The sequence below is a fragment of the Delphinus delphis genome, chromosome 12, assembly GCF_949987515.2.
Source record: "Delphinus delphis chromosome 12, mDelDel1.2, whole genome shotgun sequence".
In the NCBI taxonomy this organism is placed as follows: domain Eukaryota; kingdom Metazoa; phylum Chordata; class Mammalia; order Artiodactyla; family Delphinidae; genus Delphinus; species Delphinus delphis.
Genome location: NC_082694.2, coordinates 20,558,260 through 20,582,961, shown reverse-complemented (window position 1 = coordinate 20,582,961; position 24,702 = coordinate 20,558,260). Strand labels below are relative to the sequence as shown.

The 24,702-nt window shown below is 38.2% G+C and overlaps 1 protein-coding gene across 2 annotated transcripts in view; it reads left to right on the top strand.

Moving 5' to 3' along the window:
- Positions 1–24,702, top strand: part of CTNNA2 (catenin alpha 2) — a 1,196,494-nt gene that overhangs the window by 955,343 nt on the left and 216,449 nt on the right. For both annotated transcript variants that reach the window (XM_060027447.1, XM_060027448.1), the window contains exon 9: positions 9,115–9,267. In XM_060027447.1, the coding sequence (XP_059883430.1) occupies positions 9,115–9,267 (153 nt within the window). The remainder of the gene's footprint in view (positions 1–9,114; positions 9,268–24,702) is intronic.

The window sequence follows — 24,702 nt, the reverse complement described above, 5'->3', positions numbered from 1 at the left end:
CTTACTCCCTCTTGGGATATCCATCTGCCCCTGGGTCTGTTTCCCATCCTCTCTACTGGGGTTTTCTTTTTTTTTTTTCTTTTATTATCCTGGGGGAGTCTTCTAGAATTCTTCATGCACTTCACTCATCATCCAGAAAGCTGGATCACGTATGTTCCTGGAATTTGATGGACCATCAGTATCTATATACCTTTGCTTTCAGTCAATAATGTATGCAAAGCTGGAAAAATTTAGACAAAGGAGCGGTTGCATATACTACTAGTTCAGAGCGTGAACTCTGGGGCCAGCCTGGGTTCAAATCCTGCCACTGCCACTTATCAGCCATGTGAATATGGACAAGTAACATTCAATTGCCTCAGTTTCCTCACCTATAAAATGGAGAAAATAGTACCCAGGTCTTGTCAGAGAAATAACTGAGTTATTCCAAGCATTTAGAACAGTGTCTGATACAAAATAAGCATTAAAGTCTGCTAATATGACATACTAATTTTCCCCAATCCTTTCCTGCTCCCCTTTTTGCCACCTTTTCTCCATGGCCCACTGCTGCAATCCACTTCTGCCTTCTGCATTTACCCTCCATTCCACCAATCTCTCTTTTGCTTCCTTGTATTGCCTCAAGTGATTATGGGCTCCATGTTCTGCTAACATTTTTACCAGCACTAAGGAAAGCTGCTGTACATGCTGGATTGAGGCCATCTGGAGATCCATGATGACCCAGGACTGCCTGGGATCCTAAGGCAGTATTTCATTCTCCCCATGAAAGGAATTGCCCTTGCCTACTGTGGAGTAAGAAGGGGACTTTGGTATGGTGCTGTGCATACTGGGACAGAAAGTGGAGCCAGCAGAAGGAGCCAAGTACCTGCTGCTATTCTTCAGGATGATCCCTGACCAACCCTTCCCTGTCCTAGTCCCCAAGACTTGTGTTTTCAGTACAATTTCAAACTAAATAATTTGTTAAATCTATACAAATAAGAACTTGCAGCTGTGATGTTTTTAAACATAGCCCAGAGCTTATAATTGTACATGTACTGTTAATCCAGCACTTTTGGCCAAAGAACTGAGTTAGAATGACACCAACCAGTCAACTGATTGATCAGAAATTTATTTTGATGGTGTCTCCCCCCAAAAATGGTTCAGTGACCACAAAAACTTATTCTAGTTTAATATGTATATTATCAGTCATCTCTTGTCACAGTAGTGCAGTATAATATCTCAATGGCATGCAGAAATAGCATTTGTTGCTCAGTAGTCGAAGATGGTCACCTTAGTCAAGCCTTTTCACGTGTATGGGTTCAGTTGCTCTTCACTGACCTAAGATGGTCTTGATGGGAATGACTGAGGTGACTTAGTTCTATTCCACATGTTTGTCTCCCTCCTCCTGGGACAAGCAGTCTAGCCTAGGCATGTCCTACTCATGAGAATGGCAGACTAACTAAACCAAGCAAGTCCACTGGACCAAGCAAAGTCACCCCTGCATGCATCATAATGGTCAACATCCATTGACCCTAAGCATGCCACATGGCCCAGCTCAGAGCCAGAGAAGGCAGACAATACAGAGTTACATGGCAATGGGCTTGAGTAGAGGAGGGTGAAGAATGGGGCCATTCATATAACAAATCTACTACAGTTATCTACTCAGTGCTTTTTAATCCATCAGCAAGATATGTATCAACTGTTATCTTGACTGCATCAGCACTCCTAGAGGAGAAATCTAGAGGGCATGGACTGTTTATCTGACTAAACTAAACCATCCTGTGTTTGTTATTTAGGGCCATGCACATTGGTGTTTCTAATGATGACAGTTGTGCTTTGAATTGATTCACTGGGGCCTGAACTGGGGAGAGGGGTATATGGAGAAAAGCATGAAGCCTGATGAACTGTTCTTCTTCTTTTTTTTTTCTTTTTTTTAGAGGAGTAATTGGTTTCATTAAGGAAAGAAGCTGGTATCCCAATTAAAATGATTTTGCTTCACAGAAGATAGTGCCATCAGGATAATGAATAGAATGACCAAAGGATTTTATGTGTTTCTCATAAAGAAAATAAAATAAAGGGGAAAAAAAGTGATTATTCTCTGAGCGCTCTTGCACAAGCTTCATAGATATGCCTCTGCTCCCCCCACAGCTGCCCCCACCCCCATCCCAAACTGTGAGCAGTGCTGTCATTACCAGTGCACTGTGTGCATTGGCAGCACCTTAGCTTATTAAAGTGGTTTTGGGTGGATTACTGCACTGACTGATTACCTTAATTGACCTTCAGACTGGCTAAAATTTGCCTGACTTAATGAGGCTTAATTCTTGTCAAGCCCCTAGGCTAGATGGCTCCTGGCCCAGACACTTTGTTGTTTTGATATTTCATTTTTAATAACAATTACACCCCAAAGCTTAAGGAAATATGGTAAAATGTGTCAGTGATTGTGAAGAGCCCAGAGCAGCTGTATCCATGGAAAGACTTAAGGTTCAAAGTTTTGAGCCCATTTAAAATCACGATCTACCCTGAATTTGACCTTGATTGGTGTATCTTACATCATTGCAGTGAAGTGAATACTATTATTCTTAACAAGATTTTTCTAAACATCTGTCTAAATGACAAGACATATTAAAACAATCAGCCACTTCTTAAATATCATGAGCCCAGCCTAGATTTGGGTGTTAACTCTTATTTCTGAAAAATCAAGATGGCACTGGATTGTCAGATGCTCGGAGACAATTCCACCTAAAGGTTTGCATGCAAAAACACTTAAATTGCAGGTAAGATTCAGCAAAGAAAGAAAGCTTTCCTTCTGCAGAAGAAATAGGATTTATTGGCATTAGGTATCTGGAACACTGTCCTAAGAAGGATTATGAAATGGTATTTGAGCTCAGAATAAAAGAACACTGATTGATTAGTCATGTCTGGTGTAGGCATAGCAAGGAAATGTGGCAGTATACTTGCCATTCCTGTCCCAGACCATAGTTTCTGATATTGTTCCTTACAGACAACCCTTCACCTTTAATTTTTTCCTACAAATATATTATTTTTTCCACCTTCCACCCATGCTTGAGTACCTGAATTATTATTCTACCAGATCTATTCTTTATTGGCCATTTTTTGGTTTTGAGTCAGCATCTGAATTCCTTTCCTATGTTTGGGGAATTCCTCATTATATAAATTTTGGTATATAAGAAGCTAAAATGGCCAGAACACTTGTTTTTACAAAGTGCTTTCCTCCCAACACCTTCCTCCTTCACCCTTGCAACTAGATGTTTACACATGACCCAGAGTTTGGGTCTGTATTTCACTCAGATAAAAATCAGTTTCATTTGCCTAAGACTTTGCATCAGAAGCTAATGACATAAAGACACAGTGTCCTAACAGTATTTTTATAAATTTATTTATTTTTTAATTTTATTTTTGGCTGTGTTGGGTCTTTGTTGCTGCATGCGGGCTTTCTCTAGTTGCGGCGAGCAGGGGCTACTCTTCGTTGTGGTGCGCGGACTTCTCATTGTGGTGGCTTCTCTTGTTGTGGCACACGGGCTCTAGGCACGTGGAATTCAGTAGTTGTGGCGCGTGAGCTCAGTAGTTGTTGCTTGCAGTCTCTAGAGTGCAGGCTCAGTAGTTGTGGCGCATGGATCTAGTTGCTCCGTGACATGTGGGATCTTCCCAGACCAGGGCTCGAACCCTTGTCCCCTGCACTGGCAGGTGGATTCTTAACCACTGCGCCACCAGGGCAGTGGTTAAGATTGTCCTAACATTTTTGTATTCTGTTCTTTCTTTCAACTAACAGGAGAGCTTTTCTGCTTAAACCTTCCAAAATCAGTTTCTAATGCTTGCAACTAAGAAGTTAACTGATACGATAAGTCTTCTAGGGCGGTGCTCTTCAAACTTTATTGTGCATAGGAATCACCTAGGCTTTTTATTAAAATGCAGATTCTGATTGAAATGGAAGTCTGGGATGGGCCTGAGGCTTGATTTTGTAACAAACTCCCAGGAAATGGCAATGATACTGGCCTGGGGCCCACCTTTTAAGTAGGAAGAATCAAGGGAAGGAAAGGTAGCCTAAAAGAAGACAGAATTGGCAGGAAAAAAAAGAGATCTGTTCTAGTTAAGTTAGAACAGACCAACTACTATAACTAATAAACTTCAAAATGTGCAACAGCTCCAACAAAATAGAATTGCATTCTTAATCATGTAACAATACTGGGCCAGTGACAGAACACTGGGAAGCTCTCCTCCATGTATTCAGGTGTAGGTTGATTGGGGGGAACAGGGGTTGTACACCATCTTCAATTCATGGCTTCCCAGGTCACCTTGGGGTCACGTCTGTATTCCATCTAGATAAAATTGGAAAAGTGTGCATGAGAAATGTTTCCTTTTTTTTTTGAAATTTTTAATTATAAAATAAAGCATAGATACAGAAATCCACACACAATAAGCATTATCATTATGCAAACACTCTTGTAACCACTACCCAGGTCAAGAAATAGACTTTGCCAGCCTCCGTAGAAACGCCTTTTATATTTCCTGCCTCCCTCAAAAAGCAACATTATCCTGACTTTGAGAATGCTCACTTCCTTTCCTTTGTGGTTTTATCACTCTGATATTCATCTTCAGATGATATAGTTTAGGTTTGCCCACGTTTGGGGATTTATTTTTTAGTCTCTTAATCTGTTACATCCCCTTCCATCCCTTTCTTTTGCTTATAATCTATCTGTTGAGGAACCCGGATGGTTTGTACTGTAAGGTTTCTGGAGTTTGCATTTAGCTGAATAGATATGTGTGATGCAGTCCCATATGTTATTCTGTCTTCTATATTTTGTGTAAACCACCAAGGGGATCCAGAGCTTCTACCATGTTCAAGTTTGATCCCTTTGGCATCACCATACTTGAGATTGTGCTGTTTCATCAGAAGGCACATAATGTCTGGTTCTCTCTCTCTTTTTTTAAATTGAAGTATAGTTGATATATAATATTATATAAGTTACAGGTGTACAATATAGTGATTCACAATTCTTAAATTGTTCTATCTTTTTTGTGATGTTTTCAACCACTATTGTTCATTGTCTGATGTCTTAATTCATTAAAGGTTGCAAAATGGTGATATTCTATCATTTTGCCTTCAGTTATTAAGTGGACTAAATTTATAGACAGACATTTTCCTCGTTACAAAGAATTTCAGTTCATGTAGGAAAGGCAAGATGTATTCTTGATTCTTCCAAGATAAATGAATTGGTTCTTTGTCATCCTCTGAAGGTGACCAATTAATTATTATTATTTTTTAGTCATTATAAACTCATTTAAACATATTTGATGGGTTTCAAGACACTGGAATTTTTATTCTTTGTGACGTTTAAATTGTCTAGTCTTTGGCCAAGTGGGAGCCTCCTGAGTTATTTTTACATGACCCTAGTAGTCTTTGATCTCTCTTTGCTGTCTGGTATAATAAGATATTTCAGGCTATTTGTATATTTCTAGCCCCAAAGAAATTGGAATCAACAATTTCTCTAAGAAGTCCTAGTTTGGTTTAGGGGAAAATTGTATTTCAAGATGTTCATTGCTACTGGGCTGGCCATTGTTCTTAGACCTTTTCATTGGACAGAACTTGGAAATTGTATGTGTGTGTATGTGTGTGTGTGTGTGTGTGTGTGTATGTGTTTTCACTTTAAAATCTCATGTGTTCATACTGATATTTCTACTTCAGATCTAGGATTACAGGGTTTTTCCTTAACCTCTTCTATATTACATTGTCTTTCTTCCACACCAACACTTCTGGTTAGCAAGAACACAGGAGATGAGAAATAAACTTTCATAACTGTTTGCTTTATTTTACCTTGAAACACAATAGTGTTAGAATAGCAATCTTCATACTACCATTATAATTAAAATTACATAAGATAGTTAAAATCTTTTCACAAAAAATATCCTATTCCCTTTCTCTTTTCATTTTTACCTCTTCATTGCCAGAGCATACTTCCATTTTATATTATACTCTCTCCCATTTGACTATCCTATATTCTTAGTTCTATAAACATGTATATATTGAATGCTCACTGCCAGTACTTATGTTATGTTTTTCTAGATATTATGTTGATGTTTTTCTAGTTATTTTGCCAGGTAAAGTTCGTTCTCTAACAGATTCCCTAAGTCTCATAGCAACAATATTTTCTGAGTTCTTGCATGTTGATCAAATTTGGTCTGTGGCTTATATCCTTGAAAGTCAGTTTTGCTGGTTATAAAATTCTTAGCTCATATTTTCTTCCCTTGAGTATCTTAAATATGGTATTTCATTTTCTTCTGGCAAAAGCTTTGCTGTTGAAAAGTCTGGTCATCATCTGATTTTCTTTCCTTTATAAGTCACATGCTCTATTTGCCTAAGTACATAAGGATTTGCCCCTTTTTTCTTTAGAATCCAGTTTTCTTGGTTGATAGTATAGGTCACTCTTCTCAAGTACATGATACGCTTTTTCAGAAAATAGTTTATATATATATAATATATATTTCTATATAGAATATATATTTCTATATTGAATGTATAAAGAATATAATTTATATATTTTAAAATAATTATATAAAATAAATATGTAAGTGATTATATTTATATAATAACACTTTAATTGAAAATTTTATATATATATATTGAGGAAAACTTTCATGAATTAGAGTTCTTAGTATTCTTTCTGTTTTCTTGCTTTGATTTTCTTCTTTAGGGACCTCTAGTAGCCATAAATTGAATTTTCTTTGCCTATCTCCAATATTTGTCACCTTTACTCAAATTTTTTAAATCTCTTTTCCAAAAATTTATTTTAGGTAAAAATTTTTCCTTGTTTTCTCTTTTTATTTCTCTTGAGGCATTTGCAATTGTGTTTATTCATTCTTGTTTAGTCTTCAAATGATTTTTCTTTTATTTATAATTCTTTTCTGAGTTTCATGACCTCATCCTATAATTTCTTCTTTTTCTAATTTATGTTCTTTCATATCTTGCATCAATTTTTAGTGTATTTTAATATGTTTGAAATAGTAGATTACAGTTTTAATTTGTTTTACAGGCATATTTTTCTGGCATGCTTTTAGTTTGTGTAGAGATGATATATTTTTCTTATAATAATTTTATGTGAGTTTTGACCTTGATGATTTCAAGTTGCTCATTTTTATGTGAACTCAATCTTCCTGAAGGTTTAGACAGAGGCTAGAAGAGCAGATGGGTCTTCTAGCTTCACAGAGCTCTCACTCCTGTTACTTTTGTGTAACATTTAAAAGTACAGTGGCTTAGACACAAAATGACAAATACTATATGATTTCACTTATATGAATGTTCTAGAATAGGCAAATTCATAGAGACAGAGAGTAGATTTATCAGGGGCTGGGAGGAGGGAAGCATGGGGAATTTTTGCTTAATGTTTATACAATTCTATTTGGGGTGATGGAAATATTTTGGAACTATATGATGGTGTTGGTTGTACAACATTGTGAAGCTAATTAATGACACCGAATTGTACACTTAAAAATGGTTAAAATGGAAAACTTTATGCTATATATATTCTACCAAAATAAAAATTTTAAGATTAAAAAAACAACACAGTGGCTTGACTGGTGAGATAGCTAGCCTGGCTCTGACAATTGTCCCCACTTTACCTGGACTTTCCCTTTCTTTTATCTCTGTTGTCCCCATCCAGTTCAATTTTGATTTCACTCCCAGTAGTTTCTCCTTCATGAGGGTCTCTGTCCTGGAAGAGAGCCAAGCCAGGTCAGTTTCAAGTGTCCACTGCACTGTCCCTTTCAGAGTTTTTCATAGTGGCTTCTGCTACTTGCCACCTTATGATGGCAGGCAAGTTATTTAACTTTTCCAAGTCCCACTTTCTTCATCTGAAAAACTGGCATAAGACTAGTCCCTATCTCATAGTATTGTTGTGAGGATTAAGTAATGTAATATGTAAAGATCTTGGTTAACCTTAGTTGTCTGACACATCATATATACCCAGAATATATGAGCTCACCAATAAAAACATTATTCTCAAGCAGAAATTTAACACACCTTGCTAAATGAGTAACTAATTAATGTTAATTTTCCATAGGCTTTGTTATATTTTATATGGTGAAATGTCCAACTCAATCCAGAGTTGAACCAAAACTAAGCTACACATACACACATGCATACTTTATGGTAATTAGTGCAAAAAGGAACCGAGATTTGTGCAAAATTCTCCTCTGACCAATGATAAATATGTATGTGTATCACCTTATCAAAAGATTTGCCTGAATACTCCTGAATAGGAATATTTGTTTGGAAAATATACACATTGTTTATCATCTTCTCTCGTATTTACTTGTATTTGGGGTGTTTTTTCCCTGTATACATTCTGACAGTTATGAACAAAGCTGCACTAAGATAATTGTTCGGTACACTTTCATTTCATTTTCATGCAGCTGCCCTGCTTCCCATTTTAACAATGTGGGAATGATGTGTAATTATGCACTGTTAGAAATTTGGGTATGTTTATTCTAACTTACCCTGAAGAATAATTGTCAGTACTTCTTTCTGGAGCACAGCAACTATATCATCATGGCACCTGGGCAGACACATTTTTGATATCGTTAGATGTTTCATGTTTCCACCTCCATTAAATACAAACAGTGGATCTATAAAGGATAGGAGACTGCAGAGCGGTAAGGTTTTAGGGTGGCTTCAAGGCCCAGTTCACCTAAAGTTCTCCCCACCTGTTGAATGATGCCTAGATTTCTCCTTTTTCTAAAGAGCGCAAGTTTTTGAGCTGAATCAAGATTCAAAACCTGAAGGGAGACATTTGGCCAATGAAGGATGAGAGCAGAACTTTGATAAGTAGAGCCTATAATGTAATGAGCTACAGGCCATGCGTAGGTCAACTTTCAAGTTGACCTACAATACAGTTAATTCAGAATCATTCATCAGTCATATCTCTTTGCATTCCTTTGATGTGATAAGCACCAGCAAGATTAAAAAGAGAGTTGGAACGTTATGCCTGTGGACCATGAGAACTGGGACTTTAGAAAAACTATTTCCAGGCAGTGATATAATTCATATGGCTAAATGAGTAATACGCTCAAATAGACAATTCCTCTGTTCCTTAATTGTGTGTGTCTCTGTTTTTGTTTTCACTGTAGCTTCGGAAAGCAGTGATGGATCACATATCTGATTCCTTCTTGGAAACCAACGTCCCTTTGCTAGTTCTCATTGAGGCTGCAAAAAGTGGGAATGAGAAAGAAGTGAAGGAATACGCCCAGGTTTTCCGCGAGCATGCCAACAAGCTGGTGGAGGTAAGTCAAGAGAGGCCCAAGACTAGAATTTATCAGTGGGTTTAATCTCTACATGTCCCTTGGAATTTCAACAGGCCATCCTTCTATGGTTTTCCTGGATCTTTCTTTTATTTTCTGTTGACTCCATCCCTTGCAAAGGAAACAGGTTTTCAGTAATCTCTCCTCTCTGTATTAGACAATTCTAAACGTGTTCTGAAACATGTCTGCTAATTTTCCTGAACAATAAGCAGAGGCTGAAACAGGAGCAATAGAAAGGACCCTCCAAAGTTCTGAAGACCAGGTTTGATTAGAGGGAATAGAATTCAAATTGCCAAAAGGAGATTTAAACACTGTTCCCTTTTCGTCCCCATCTCCACTCCACTCACCTAAGCCTGGATTAGCTGGCCACATTATGAACATGTAAAAATCAATCCCCCCTCCCTATAAGAGATGTCTGAACTCCTGGTGAAGGATCTTGGGGCAGTAGTAGGAGTGTAAGTTCAGGTCCTAAGTATATTCTCTGTGTTAGAGACATCTGTGGGAGTTGCTTTATAAATGCAAAATTGTGCTGTGTGATTTTGAGAAAAAATATTGTTCAGGGGAAACAAAATAAAAGTGAAATGTTAACCAGACTGCCTAAATCTAAGAGTTGAAAACCAACAGCTTGGCAAAGGTTGGATTGAGTGATGTGGGGCTACATAGAAAAGAGAGATGCTGAACAGGAAATGTGTGTGATAGAGAAAAAGAGTCAAGGAGGGCAAGGGTCCTGGCAAATTAAGGGAATGGTTATCAGAGCCAGGTTAAAACTTTTTCAGGGTCTGAGTACTTAGAAACAACAGCAAAAACAGCAACAAAAACTCTGGTATAGCCCCACTGTAACTCAAAAATAAAATAAAATTACTCAAAACTGCAGACAACTTAAATGCAAGCTAAAAATTAAATAAATTACTTTTTATTTTCTTTGGATGGCAAAATTAAATTCTGAATAAGTTCATCAGATATGAAATCCTCTCCATTTTTCTTGCAGTGAGTGATGGGGTTGTGCTCCAATTTAATTGTGCCCTAAGCATGTGCTTGGTTCACTCTTTGGTTAATCCAGCACTGCTGTCGCTTCTGGGGCTGAACACTCAGCCTGCAGGAAGTCCTACATCAAGCCTCGAGGAGGCCCCTGGTCCTCTAGGACACAGGCTGAGATATCACCCATGACAGCAGTTGGCAAGCTGAACATGCAAAAGCTGAAACTACTAAAATAAAACCCTTGAACTTCCTACCATAGCTCCAGTGTCTTGAGGTGACACCAGACTAGAGCTAAAGATAGGGTCATACTTATAATATCAAGACAGTCTTTCTGGCTCTGTCCCCACAGATGGGGCAAGCACCCTATTAGTCTTCACATTCTACACAGAAATTCCAAGCTCCAAACTGGCCATTGAAGAATCCAGAGTCTTTCCAAGGTTGCCTTGGAAGTTCTGGCCCTTTCTGTTATTTTGAGAAAGAGCAGGTAAAGAAGGAGAAGAAGGGGTAGAAGGACACAGAGAGGAAGAGGAGGAAAGAAAGAATGCTGAATGAGTGCTACAAAAGTTTAAAATATTTGTATATAATAAATAATAATATTAACCTACAGATACATCATCCCATACATATAATCACAGTATTTACATGATAACTGCAGAATTTATAGAGAATGTTAATTCATAGTGTCGTAGGCATTAAGGACGAAGCAAAGGACATGACTTCAAAGTTATATGATAAACATCTCCTACTTTCAGTCCTGTCAGTGTCTTTCTGTAATTCTGTGTGTAACCTCATTTGTAGATGATGTTTGAAGTTCAAGCTTGATTCCCTGTGTAAATGTGAGGCCAGGACCAAGTAGCCCACTCGTCTACTCTTTCTCCCTTCTCCTGTGATAGACCTGGACACACCCACCATTTCCCTTCATCCCATCTGTAGGTTTCACTGAAGGGGAATCCAGCCACTCTGGGTGATCCTTGATCCACAACTTGTGCCAGAAGCAGCAGCTTCATGTCTTTCAGACTCCACATTTCAGACCGTTGCTGATTTGCTTCCCTTAGTTGTTCCTTTCCTTCCCGCTGTGTGGTCACTGCAGCAGCATTTTAGAATTTCTTGATACCCGGGAGGTGCCATGGCTAGGGTATGCACTAGCCTGTGTTTGATTAGAGGTGAACAGGAATTGAAAACATTTCTGTAGCTTATGTACTTCAAACAAGTGCTTCATTGCTGATGCATACATGTAAGAAAACTTGAGTGCTGGGCTGAGAGTCACCATTTTTCCATTTTGAAAGTGTCTGTATGGACTTGGGCACTTTTCTGGGCCTTAGTTTTTGTGTCTATAATATGAAAAATTTGGTTGATATATTGATTTTCATATCCATTAACTTGATAAATTCACTTACTAATGCCAAATTTTGACTGTAGCCTTTAGGATTTTCTGTATACGCAATCATGCTGTCTGAAAATTATGACAGTTGTATTTCTTTTTTTCCAGTCCTTGTATCTTGTTTATTCCTTGCATTATTGCACTAGCCAGATGTTCAGATCGATATTGTGGTAATAGATATTTCTGTTACTTTTAGATCACAGTGATAAAATTTAAATATTTTACCACTAATTATATTGATTGTTCTAGATTTCTTGCAGATACTTTTAGTAGATTAATTTAGTTGTCTTCTGTTATTCCTTCACTAAGATTTTAAAAAATCATGAATATGTATAAAATTATACCAAACAAAATTTCTGCACATTTTGAGACAGTTGTATGATTTTTGTCTCCTTTATTCTCCTTCAGAGGTATCAAAATTATGCTTTCCCTCAAAAAATGAGTAAGAAATTATTCCATCTTTCTGTTTTCTGGGAGTGAATGAATGTGTAAGACTGGCATTATATATTTTTTTAAATATTTGGAGGAATTCACTGATATAGCAATCTGAGCCTGGGTATTTATTTGAGGGAGATTTTTTAAAGTACAGGTTCTTTTTTTTAAAACCTAAGACTATTTAAATTTTCTATTTCCTTTTGGGTCAGCTTTGGTAAGTTGTATTCTAGGAATTTATTTAAATTTAATTTTGTAAGTTTTCAGCATAAAATTGCCCATGTCTTCTAATTTTTTTTAATGTGTGAGAATTTGTACTACTCTTTCTTTCTTTCTTTCTTATTCATTCCTCATATGGCTAATTGGTGTCTTCTCTTTTTTTTAATTGATTAGTTTTGTAAGAGTTTGATCAATTTAATAATCTTTTCTAAAACACAGCTTTCAGCTTTGTAGATTTTGTTTTTCTTTAAATTTTATTTATGCTCCAATCTTTGTATTTCTTTTTTCTGCTTTCTTCTGGTATAACTTACTGTTCTTTTTCTAACTTTTTGAGATGGATAATTATATCATTGATTTTTAACCCTTCTTATTTTAAAAATATGTGCATTTAAGGCTATAAGTTTCTTCCTAAGCTATACTTACATCTGGTTATTTTCTACTGACCTAATTTTAAGCTCACTCATCTGTGTTCAATATGCTTAAAACTGATCTACTGAATTCAATTTTTATTTAAGAATTTCTAGTTGATTCATTTTTTTTTTTTAATGATTCCAGTTCTCTGGTATAATTCATTATCAGGTCATCTCCTTTAAAAAATACATTAATCAAGGGTTTCCCTGGTGGCGCAGTGGTTGAGAGTCCACCTGCCGATGCAGGGAGACAGGTTCGTGCTCCGGTCGGGGAAGATCCCACATGCCACAGAGCGGCTAGGCCCATGAGCCATGGCCGCTGAGCCTGCGCGTCCGGAGCCTGTGCTCCGCAACGGGAGAGGCCACAACAGTGAGAGGCCTGTGTACCGCAAAAACAAACAAACAAACAAACAAACAAAAACATTAATCAGAGTTATTTTAAAAATCCAAGTCAAAGAACTCCAATATTTGGATCAATTTTGTTTCCGTTTTGTGGTTGCCCCACAGAGGGCAACTTTCCCTGCCCCCTGAAATCAGCTTGGATTTCAAGACTGATGACACAACAGCAGCCACCAAGAGGGTATGAACAGCTCTTTTACTCACATAGTGGGACTTTCTAGAGAGAGCAGAGCAGGTGCCCAAGCCAGTCCACAGTGGCTTCAGCAAAGAGATGAACAGGTGCTTTTGGTCTTTATCAAGCTGTGGGGCTGGAGTCAAGATTTCCACGGAGGGGCTGGATCTTGAATGTTTCTTCAAATTCCCCTACTGGCATCCAAAAAAGGTGGGTTTTCCTATCAGTTTGCCCAGTTGTGGAGCAAGAGGAAAAGGGAGAAGAGTGAGACTTAAACACTGTCAGCAGTCAAATATTCAAAATGGAGTTAAGACTCTTTATAATTCACCTCTGATGTTTGCCTGGTGACTGGAATGTGCCATGTTTCATTTAATTGAATTTGTACTTGTTTAAATAAGTGATTATGGAGCCTTTTAAGGCTTTCAAAATGGAGACTTTATTATGGTGACTGTTTTTATTATTTGATTTTATCTTGATTATTATTATTATTTATTTTTAGTACACTGGGTAATTTTTGATTGAATGGCAAACATGCTTATGAAAAAATATAGAGGGTCTGTGTCTTCATCTATTCAGGCTGCTGTAATAGAGTACCACAAACTCAATGGCCTGTAAAACCAGAAATATATTTCTCACAGTTCTGGGGGCTGGGAAGTCCAAGATCAAGCCCCCAGAATAGATGTGTTTTGGTGAAGGCCCTCTTCCTGGTTCATAGCTGGCAACTTCTCACTGTGTTCTCACATGGTGGAAGGGGAGAGGGATCTCTGTGGGGTCCCTTTTATACACTATCTGGAGAAAAACATGTACCCCAATGTTCATTGCAACACTGTTTACAGTAGCCAAGACATGGAAACAACCTAAATGTCCATCGACAGATGAATAGATAAAGAAGATGTGGTACATATATATATAATGGAATATTACTCAGCCATTAAAAAGAGTGAAATGGACAATGGAGATTGTCATACTGAGTGAAGTAAGTCAGACAGAGAAAGAGAAATATTGTATGATATCGCTTACATGCAGAATCTAAAAAGAAATGATACAAATGAACTTATTTACAAAACAGAAACAGACTCACAGACTTAGAGAACAAACTTATGATTACCAGTGGGGAAGGGTAGGGGGAAGGGATAGTTAGAGAGTTTGGGATTGACATATACACACTGCTATATTTAAAATGGATAACCAACAAGGACCTACTGTATAACACAGGGACCTCTGCTCAATGTTATGTAGCAGCCTGGGTGGGAGGGGAGTTTGGGGGAGAGTGGATACGTATATATGTATGTCAGGGTCGCTTTGCTGTGCACTTGAAACTGTCACAACGTTGTTAATCGGCTATACTCCAATATAAAATAAAAAGTTAAAAATTAAGAACAGTAATCTCATTCATAAAGATTCCACTTTCATGACCTACAAAGCTCTCAAGACATCACCTCCTAATACCATCACACCGGGCATTAGGATTTCAATGCATGAATACTGGGGGGACACAAACATTCAGACCATAGCAGTCTAGATAATGTTTTCTCTATCCAGAGAGAATTCATCCTGTCATCTGAAGGGCAGCAGAGAGGCAAACCATCTCAATTCAGTCAAGTGAAGTGGATTGAAGATAGTCTATACTCTTTCTGAGGTCTAGTCTGCCTTTCATTTTCCCTAGTCCTATGGAATTGTCTTCCCAGATGCCAACAGAGAATCAGATGTATTATTTAGTATCCTGCCTCATCTGTGAAGCATTTACTCCAATTTTTGTTTTCCCATCATCATGATTTGCTTTTAGTATGCCTTCAGTGTGCTTTTTGTTTGTTGCTATTGTAACAATAGGCAAAAACTGTGGAAGAAAACTTGCAGTAAAGGGCCAGTCTTTGAGTCTTCCTTCTCCTATGGGACTTTAGCTCCTAGCCTTTGCTCCCTTGGCTGTCCTGGACTCCAGTTTTTGCCTCCTTGGCCCTATGAGATTGCTGAAAACTCTAAAGAATTATCTTCCTCTCAGCAACTACCTTCTACCTGGCATCTCAGTTTCTCTTTCCATACTAAGAATTAGCAAATCCCTGGGAGGAAAAGTGAAATGCAGAAAATTGGGTCCCTCTCAACAAGCATCTCTTTTTGATCTAGTCTAAGTTTTAACTCCTTTGGCTGCTGTCCCATACTTTCAAGGGAATTATTTTTATTCTGCATTTCTAGTTGTTCTCAGCAGGAAAGTGGGTCTCTTACTGGCTTCTCCTTCATGGCTGGAAGTGGAAATCCCCGAGAGAGCTGGTTTAGATAAATTTGTGGGGTGTTTTTGGTTGTTGTTAATATTTTTAGTCAGAGATTTCTTTATTCAATAGAATACCATACCTCAAATAAATATATAATCAATACAACCAGTTCTGACTAAATTGAAATCTCTGTGCCTTGCCCACTTCCTACAGTTCCTTTACTTCAAGGGTCTGCTTCCACCAAACACAACCTCACAATCCTTCCAGAACACGTTTGATCCCCGTTTGGGAACCTCTAATGGATCTATAAATTGCCATTAATGTAAATCATATAGGAATTATATATCAGATAATTTTGAATGAAGAGTGCATGAATACATGGAATTATCAATCTATAAATTAATGTTGGCAGTTTTGGTCCTTTGACTATAGAGTTTCATTATTTTATGTTCAGTGTTCCACCTATTTTTATGTTTTTTTTTTCTTATATTTGTGTGCCATTTTCTACCAGTTTGGTATTTGCTATTCACAGATTAATGCGATGAAGTAAATGGAAGGTATCAAGCCTATTGTATAATGTTATAGTTTTTAGAAAATCTTCAACCAAGATAGTTTAAGTGAAAAGAAAATATTTGCAAAACATGAATGGGAAAAAATAATGTAAAGTTTCATAATTGCCTTAACAAGTGAAATTTTAAGGTTTTTTTCCCCACAGTGTTTGTAACATTTAATAAAGACTAGGTAAATTTGCACCAGAGTTTGTTGATTAAGAGAATTTAACAGGTCAACAATGATGCTTTGTGAACTATAGTATCAGCCACTATAGGAAATACCACCAGTAGAACTAAATTTTAAAAAATTTTAGTCATTTTTCCTCATCTCCAGAATGCAGGTAACTCATCTCCTCTGAGGGTAAGCTCAGGGCTTCAGGGTGGGGCCGACTCTAAGGGTGTGCGGAGCTGATCAGAGCACACCTGCTGTACCTCATGCCCAAGCCTTCTGGAGAAATGCAATGCAAATTATGGCAACTCAGTACCAAAGTAACATGGTCTCAGTAGGGGTGGAGTGGATGTAAAGTGGGGGCAAAATATGCATTGCAGCAAAGAAGTAAAAGTGAATCTGGAAAATGAGATGCAAAATCAATACAGCTATTTTCAGAACCTCCAGATATGAACATTTCTTCCATTGCTTTGCTCTCAGTCAATCTGCCTACTCTTCTTTCTACTCCCCCATCTCTACCATAAAAGCCCCAGTGCAAGATGCATACTCTGTCAGCTGGGGAAATGCAATGCCCTCCCAACAGGACACTCTCCTCTGCCTGGTCCTCCTTCATCCCTTCTGCACACAGCAGCCAGAGTGAACTTCTGAAAATGCAAATCAGACTGTGCAATTTCCCTACCTGAGACGATTCAGTGATTTCCTCTTGTTCTCAGGTTAAAGACCAACATTTCAAGGAAGTCTGCAAGGCCTGCACGATCTGGCCCCCTCTTTAGCCTCCAGGCTCATCTTCCTGTCCTCTCCCACTTCCTACACAGCATTGGCCACTCAGGCCACCTTCTGTTTGTTGAAAGTGATATGCCCCCTCCACCCTGGGCTTATACTTATGCTGTCCCTTTCCTGACAGGCTCCTCATTGCACCCCTTCCTCTTATTTCTAATTGTTCAGCCTTCAGTGAAAACATCACATCCCTAAGTGGGTTTAGTTCCTTGTGTTTTCACTCTCATGGAACCCTATTTACTTCAAAAAACAACAAGAACAAATATTTATTATCTCAAAGTTTTAAAAAATCTTTTCCCCAGCTTTGTTGAGATATAATTTACATACAGCACTGTGTACATGTTTTTGGTTTTTTTCTTCCTGTTTTATTCAGATATAATTGACATACAGTGCTGTATAAGCTTAAGGTGCACAGCATAATGATTTAATATACATACTTCCTGAAGTGATTATCACAATAAGTTAAGTGAACATCGATCATCTCATATAGATACACAAGTAAAGAAACAGAAAACCAAATTTTTTTCTTGTGATGAGAACCCTATTTACTTTTGGTTTGCACACAACCAGCTCTATGTCTGCATGCTGTTTCTCCCACTAGATTATCAATTTCTTTAGGAAAAGGACCATGTCTAATTGATTCCTAACTACCCCAGCAGATAACTGAGTGCCTAGTATAGAGCAGGTATTCGATAAACAGATGCTGCCTAAAGAATGAATGAAGTAACAAGTGCAGCCAGGGATATTACCAACATAGCTGCAAGACCCTAAACAGGTACCTCTTGGATCAATAAACAGTCATTGTGCTTATTTAATTCCTAATGTACTACCCAGGAGGAATTGTGAATCTGAAAAGAACTAAAGTGGAGAACTTCCATTTCTCCTGAGTAGAAAGGCCTTGCTGTGTGGAGACTGAACACTGAACTAACTCTGTCAGGATGCTCCTGAGTTAATTCCTCTAACTTTGCTGTCATTTTGTCCCTGCATCTGCCTCATAAGTGTGCAGTGGTCCTTATTCTTGGTTACAGAGGATGTGAGAGAGGGAGCTGGTTCTCTCTGCCAAACTGAAGTATGTCACTGAGGCCATAACAGTGATGAGCTACACAAGGGAATCTCGATGCTCTGCTTCATCCTGTTGACTTGGTTACTTCTGGTAGCAGTGCCGCATGCAGGGTAGGAAGCTGCGTCTGTTAGAAAATGCAAGGTTTGGAAGTAAGGGACAAACCCTCATATTCAAAATCACGAATGCAATCATCAGTGAAGCACAGACTGCCTTAGTTTCAGCCTTGAGTAAATTGCTTTTTTCAATCAGCCTCTCTACTCGCACAGAAGATTCATTCAGCCACAAATGTTTACTGGGTAGTTACCATGTGCTGACAGTTGTTGGCAATATAACTGTGAACCAATCAGATACACTTCCTGCTCTCATGGGGAGTACATTCTGTTGGGAAAGACAAATAGTGAGATAAATGTATAATATATAAGGTGGGACTCTGTGCTGTAGAGCAAATTAAAGCAGCGTAGAGATAGAGGGAGATAGAGAATGACGGAGGACATGTGTGGTTGGAAAAGCCTCATCTCCGAAGACCACTATTAAGCAGTGACCTAAAGGAAGTGAAGAACGTTCCAGATTGTGGACCAGAAAGGGAAGAGACCCCCAAGGCAGCAATGTGCTTGGCATGTTTGATAAAGAACAAAGAGACCACACTGCAGACCAGTGTGACTGCAGCCGAGAGTGAGAGGAAAAATTCCAGAGATGAAATTGAGGGCTGGGTGCAGAGATTTTATATTTTACTCTGATATTTGAATGGATGGAAGGCCTTGAGCAAAGGCACGATATGATCAGACTTCCATTTTGAAAGAGTCACTCTGCAGCTATATGGAAAATATACCATGGAATGACAAAAAGAGAAGACAGGAGAATAGATAAAAGGATGTTCCAGTGGTCCAGCAAGGGATTAGTACTATCACCAGAATAGAGACAGTGGAATGGGAGGAAGTGGTTGGATTTGGGGGCCAACATATTGGATGTTAGGATATAAGACAGAGAAAAGTCTGGGGTGGCTCTCTCTTTACCTGCTCCAGTGGTGAAATCACTTGGAACTCTTAAAAAACACAACCTTCTCTCTGAGACTGCTTCTTGATTGGCTCTAGCTGCAGCTGTTTGTTAGATGCGATCCTGTAAACCTTACACAAATGTCTTGCATTGAAATAAATATAATAGAACTTTGTCAATTCCAGGGTCTTGACTCAAATCATGCACTAAAAAGAACATCTAGAAAAGCTGCATCAAAAATTACTCAGCCATTAAAAAGAAGGAAATAATGCCATTTGCAGCAACATGGATGGACCTGGAGATTATCATACTAAGTGAAGTCAGACAGAGAAAGACAAATATCATATGATATCACTTATATGCGGAATCTTTAAAAAATGCTACAAATGAACTTATTTACAAAGCAGAAACAGACTCACAGACTTAGAGAATGAATTTATGGTTACTGGGGGGAAGGGTAGGGGGAGGGATAGATTGGGAGTTTGAGATTGACATGTACACACTGCTATATTTAAAATCAATAACCAAGAAGGACCTACTGTATAGCACAGGGAATTCTGCTCAATATTCTGTAATAACCTAAATGGGGAAAGAATCTGAAAAAGAATAGATACACATATGAATAACTGAATCACTTTGCTGTACACCTGAAACTAACACAACATTGTTAATCAACTATACTCCAATATAAAATAAAAAATAAAACAAGAAACAAAAAAACAAAACTATATGGATGGACCTGGATCTCCATACTTTTTTTTTTAAAGTAAAAACTGAACATTCTCATCTTTTCCTCAATGCTGCCTCCCCAATCCAGTTAACATATTTGAACTGGAAATGAATTGTTGGAATTTCTCAAGTAATTGAGTCACAACAAATCTGTAAATCATAATATTTTATGAAGAGCTATATTGTTCAGGTCAAGTGCATGTTAAACTTGTAAGTTTCTTTTCTATCCTTTAAGAAGTATATGTTGTAATAGCCCTCCTCCCCAAATTCCCTAATTCCTAAACTCTACCGTATTTTGTAATTTTTCCTATAACATGCAATAAAGCTTTCAGAAAAGTTCAAGGATTTTCCCTAGGCTGTTAATAACTATTTGAATATAGGGCTAGGGTTCTTTATAAGCTCTTTATTACCTTTTTTAATGCTTTTGACTCCATTTTATAGATGAGAAAACTGAGATTTCAAGAAGTTAAATATCACAATTTATTGCCCAATGTCACACAAATATAAGGAGGCAGAATTCACACACAAACCCAAGTGTCCCAAACTCCAGAGACCAAGCTGTCAACCACTGCCCCAAAGCTCTTGTCCAAGAGGTACATGTAGCCTAATGTCTGATCCTTCATGTAAGTATTTAGTACAGTGCCTGATCCCAAAGTAATTGCTGGAAAATGTTAGCTGTTTCTGTGGTTCTTGTTGTACAGGGATTGAGTTCCATATCTCTCAAATCACATTTCAGAGAAGATTACTTGCTGCACACATCCCGGGGAATAGCACATATTACTGCAGAAGAATTCCTGTCCCCGCTAGTGGAGTAGATCATCCAAGCTGCTTTTTGGTACTGCTATTGGGCTCACCCACTAGCTTCATGAATCTTTATCTGCACGGCCTGCATGGTCCATATCTGTTAAAATTACTAAGTGCCATGGACTTTTGAGGTTGGTTGCAAAATGTGGATTCTAAGAGTACTAAATATTTCATGTCAAAAGTCTACTACACTGCTTGAGTTAACTGTGCACATAATGTAAATACTTCCAGGTTGCATTTCAATCTGTCCAACATAATCAAAATGCAAAGTGCAGGGCCATATTATGAAATCAAGTCTTTTTTAGATGAAAGAAGGACTATTAATTTCCATGAAAATTTGCTTTGCTGACATCTGGATAAAAAACGTATCCCACTATGACCTACCCCTATAATTCACCCAATAGGTGAATTAAGTACACTTCTGAAGAAGCTTCCAGAAAAGAGAAGGCAATTAACTTTGTTGCCCATACCTGAGGAGAAGAGGAAAGGTACATAACAACACTTGGCTTGTTCTCTCTGCTAGATATTATAGTATTTTCCACACCTTATCTCTTTTAATCCTCTTGACAAGTAAATTCTTTAATCATCAATATCATAATTTTTCAGATTAAGAAACTGAGACCCAAGGAAACTAAGATGTAGCCTGACCAAAATCATAGCTGATGGGTGAGTGATGAAGCCAGATTTCAGATGCCTTAGGGTCCATGTTCTCTCTGCTAGCCCATGCATGCCCCCTCCCCCCCTTCCTTCCTCCTTCCCTCACCTCTCTTTCTCTTTCTTTCTCTCTCTTCTCTCCTCTCTTTTGGTATGTATTAAGATTTATATTTACAATTATATTTGTTAGCCTTATACACTTCTTACCAGTTTACGTTCACCACAATAAAATCATAAGCCAGCACTCTCTTGATGTTGTTTTAGTCTACTGTCCAAAGTTGAGGAAGAGTAGTGTTGTGTATCAGAAATGTCCCAAGGCACCTAAGTTCTAAGCTGTCTTTGTGGTGCTGCCAGATCAGGCTTTAGAGGTTACATTCAGTGTTGCTTCTGTAGAGGAGCAAGGCATATTTGGTCTTTTGTTGTATTAAATAATTAGTTTTACTATTTCATCATCAACATGGGGAGTGACTGATCTCTATACGTATATGTCTGTTTTCCATAACTGTTTGAAGGTATATATACTTAAGCCCAGCAAACTCACAAACTTCGCTGCATAGTATAACCTTACATCTGTAAGGTCACATCCCTTCGATGCAAAAATGAAAAACTAAGCCCCATTAAAAATGATGGGGTTTGTTCAAAAGCAAGAATTTTTAATTGTCAAGGAAAAAAACCCTTTGATGCTCATGTTTTCAATCTTTTTTAGCTGTAAGGGTTATTATGTCAGAAAGCTCCCTAGCCAGCTTGAAGCCATAGTTTGAGAGGGATGGTGTGTTGGCATATTACTCTTTTGAACTAAAAACAAGTTTTCAGATGACCTTGACTACATCAGCTTTAGAGGGGGAGAGAGTTCAACTTCACAGAGCCCCATGACTGGCCTGAGGCTCAGTGTATATGTACTTTGAACCCTTACCTTAAAAAAACAACACTGGGTCTTTTGGACCTGATGCCTGGGATTTTGACGGTGTAATGATCTACCCCTATTGCTGTGTGAATGAACAAATTGCTTTAATCCTCTGACCCTCAGACTTTGCATCTGGCACATCTTTGTTTAGGTGCCGTCCATCCCTGACATTCTGTATTCTAAGGACCTTGCCTGACTTCAGATTCTAGGAAAAGAGAAGACCCAAATAATTGTCTTGTTCTAGAATGCTTTTGTAGTTGACTGGAATTTGGGGACTACAAGAAAGACAGGTCACGTCAGCGGTTTCCTTGTGCCCTTGTGCCTCACATGAACAGGGAACTGAAGCTTGGGCTATAGTTGGCGGCAAAGCTGTTCCAGACCATAAAGTGACCAAAAATATAGATCCTGTCACTATTTATTGTGCTCCCTATGTCAGAAAGACAGGCTTGAATGGGTCTTAATAACCTTGGTGATTATATATGTGAGAACCAAAGAGAATAGAGGTCAATCCTGCCATAGAGAAAAATCTACATATTAGCTAAATTATTAACTGAGATCATTTATTTATATGATTTAAGAGCGTCCATGTTCTTTTCTTTTTCTGCAAGCTCACTAGTACCTGCTGGTCAAGCCAATTGTTGTGAATGGCACCCGTGCCCTGGGTGGCAGACAGTGTGGCATTCTTTAGCACCGTCTCCAAAACGTTCTCTGCCACTCACAGCCACTCTATTTTGTGTGAGTGTGGAGGTCTGTATATTAGACTTGTGTACACGTTTTTTTGATCTAAAGAACAAAGATTTTCTCAATCATATGTCAAATACAATATAAGCATCTTTAGAAAAAAAAGTTATGTTTTAATTGACCTTTAGTATAAAGTCTAAGTAAAAACTGTCATAGAAATGCACCTCCAGAAATTCCCCCACTACCACTTCCAACCAGATTGTTGCCCTCAGCTGCTCCTATTTAGATGGTTGGAGCTGCCACAGAGTGTGAATTTCACACATCCAAGGTGCCTGGGAATCGAGTCAATATTTTCACATAATGCCAGTTGCCACCAAAATATAGTTACTTACTTAGACTGACAAGTTGTTATTTTTTAGGCTAAAACAATAGGAGCCTATGACTTATCTTTCCTAAATGTTTTCTTGGAAGACTGAAAACACAAACACATATTTTTCTGAATCTCTAAAATATCCCAAGTGAATGATTCCCTTACCGAGTTTATGTGAAAGGATCCAAGATGTCAGAGCCACCATCTTCCCTCACCCACACAGCTTTTAAAATTTTGTTCTTATTTTAAATTTTCTAAAAGATTGGTTTATAACTTAATTTTAAAACACAAGATGTTTTGATGGTGATGCCTGTAATGTAGGAGCAGAAATGCATTTCAGGCTGCCTGTGTGAAGTATAGGGCTGCACACTTTCTGTAAAATGTCATGGCAGTTTCTACATGGAGCGTGAAGACTTGGAGATTGTTAAAGGTAGTGGGGCAGCCGAGTTTCCTATGGATCAGTAGTTTTACAAACTAAAAATAGACAGTGATTTGACCTATCCCAATGCAACACTCAGCTAAAGAGGCTGTTTGGATCCCCATAATCAAGTATCTCAAAAAAGTCAAGTCTTTTCAAGTAGGGGCCTTCAAGTATTTCTGTTAAACAGAGCTTGAAAAGAACACACTGGCAATTTACATTCAAACTGGTATTTTTTCCTGTGCCCATTTTATAAATGTGACTCCAGGCAGGCATTTGTCCCCATCAGAGGACCTCGAAAATCTTTGCCTCACACGCATCGGGGGAAAAGGCTTAGGTGGACCCACCACTACCCACTGCAGAGGGTGAATCATCCAGGTAAAGTCCAGAGTTGAGAAAGCCAAACTCTCATTTAATGGGGCAGTCAGGGATTAAGGACATTTTCTTGCAGAGGAAACTGGAAACGCAGTCAGGAAGAGGGCAGATGCTGTGATTCAGGATGCCAAGTCAAGAAGAGAAGCTTAGGGAAGCAGGAGAAGCAAGACCGGACAGTTCTTATTGGAGGAAATTGGGAAGAGGAAGGTCTGACAGGCAGGGAGGCAGGGAATCTTGTTGCCTCTGCTAACTGCTCTACTGGTGTGGTTCTAATTCGGAAGTTAGACCCTTAGTATTTCTCTGCCCTTGAATTTTGCCTTGAGGACCAGTTTCCCCTTTCACTGACTGCATAGGCTCTGTCTAACCCATGTTATTTCTCCCTATGGTCCTCGTATCACCAGAAACCTTTCAAATGGGCATTCAATATATTTGCAGGTTTCAGTGCCTTGTATTTCCACGAATACTGGTTATATAATTGCCCATTATTTCTGATTGTTTTTTGGGGGGAAAAATTCTAACATTCAATGAGTTTCCTTTGTTAGATTTTTTTCCCCTGGAATTTTGAGGGTGACAGTTGCCTTTCTCAAAATGAAAACAATTCATCCTTTGTCCCATTTACTTAAACAGAGTTTTGGAGAAAGAGCTTTTGCTCAAATACCATCAATAAATGGCTGCCTCAGAATTCTGAATAGTTTCTCACGGTCAAAAAGTACTAATGACATTTTGTGCAA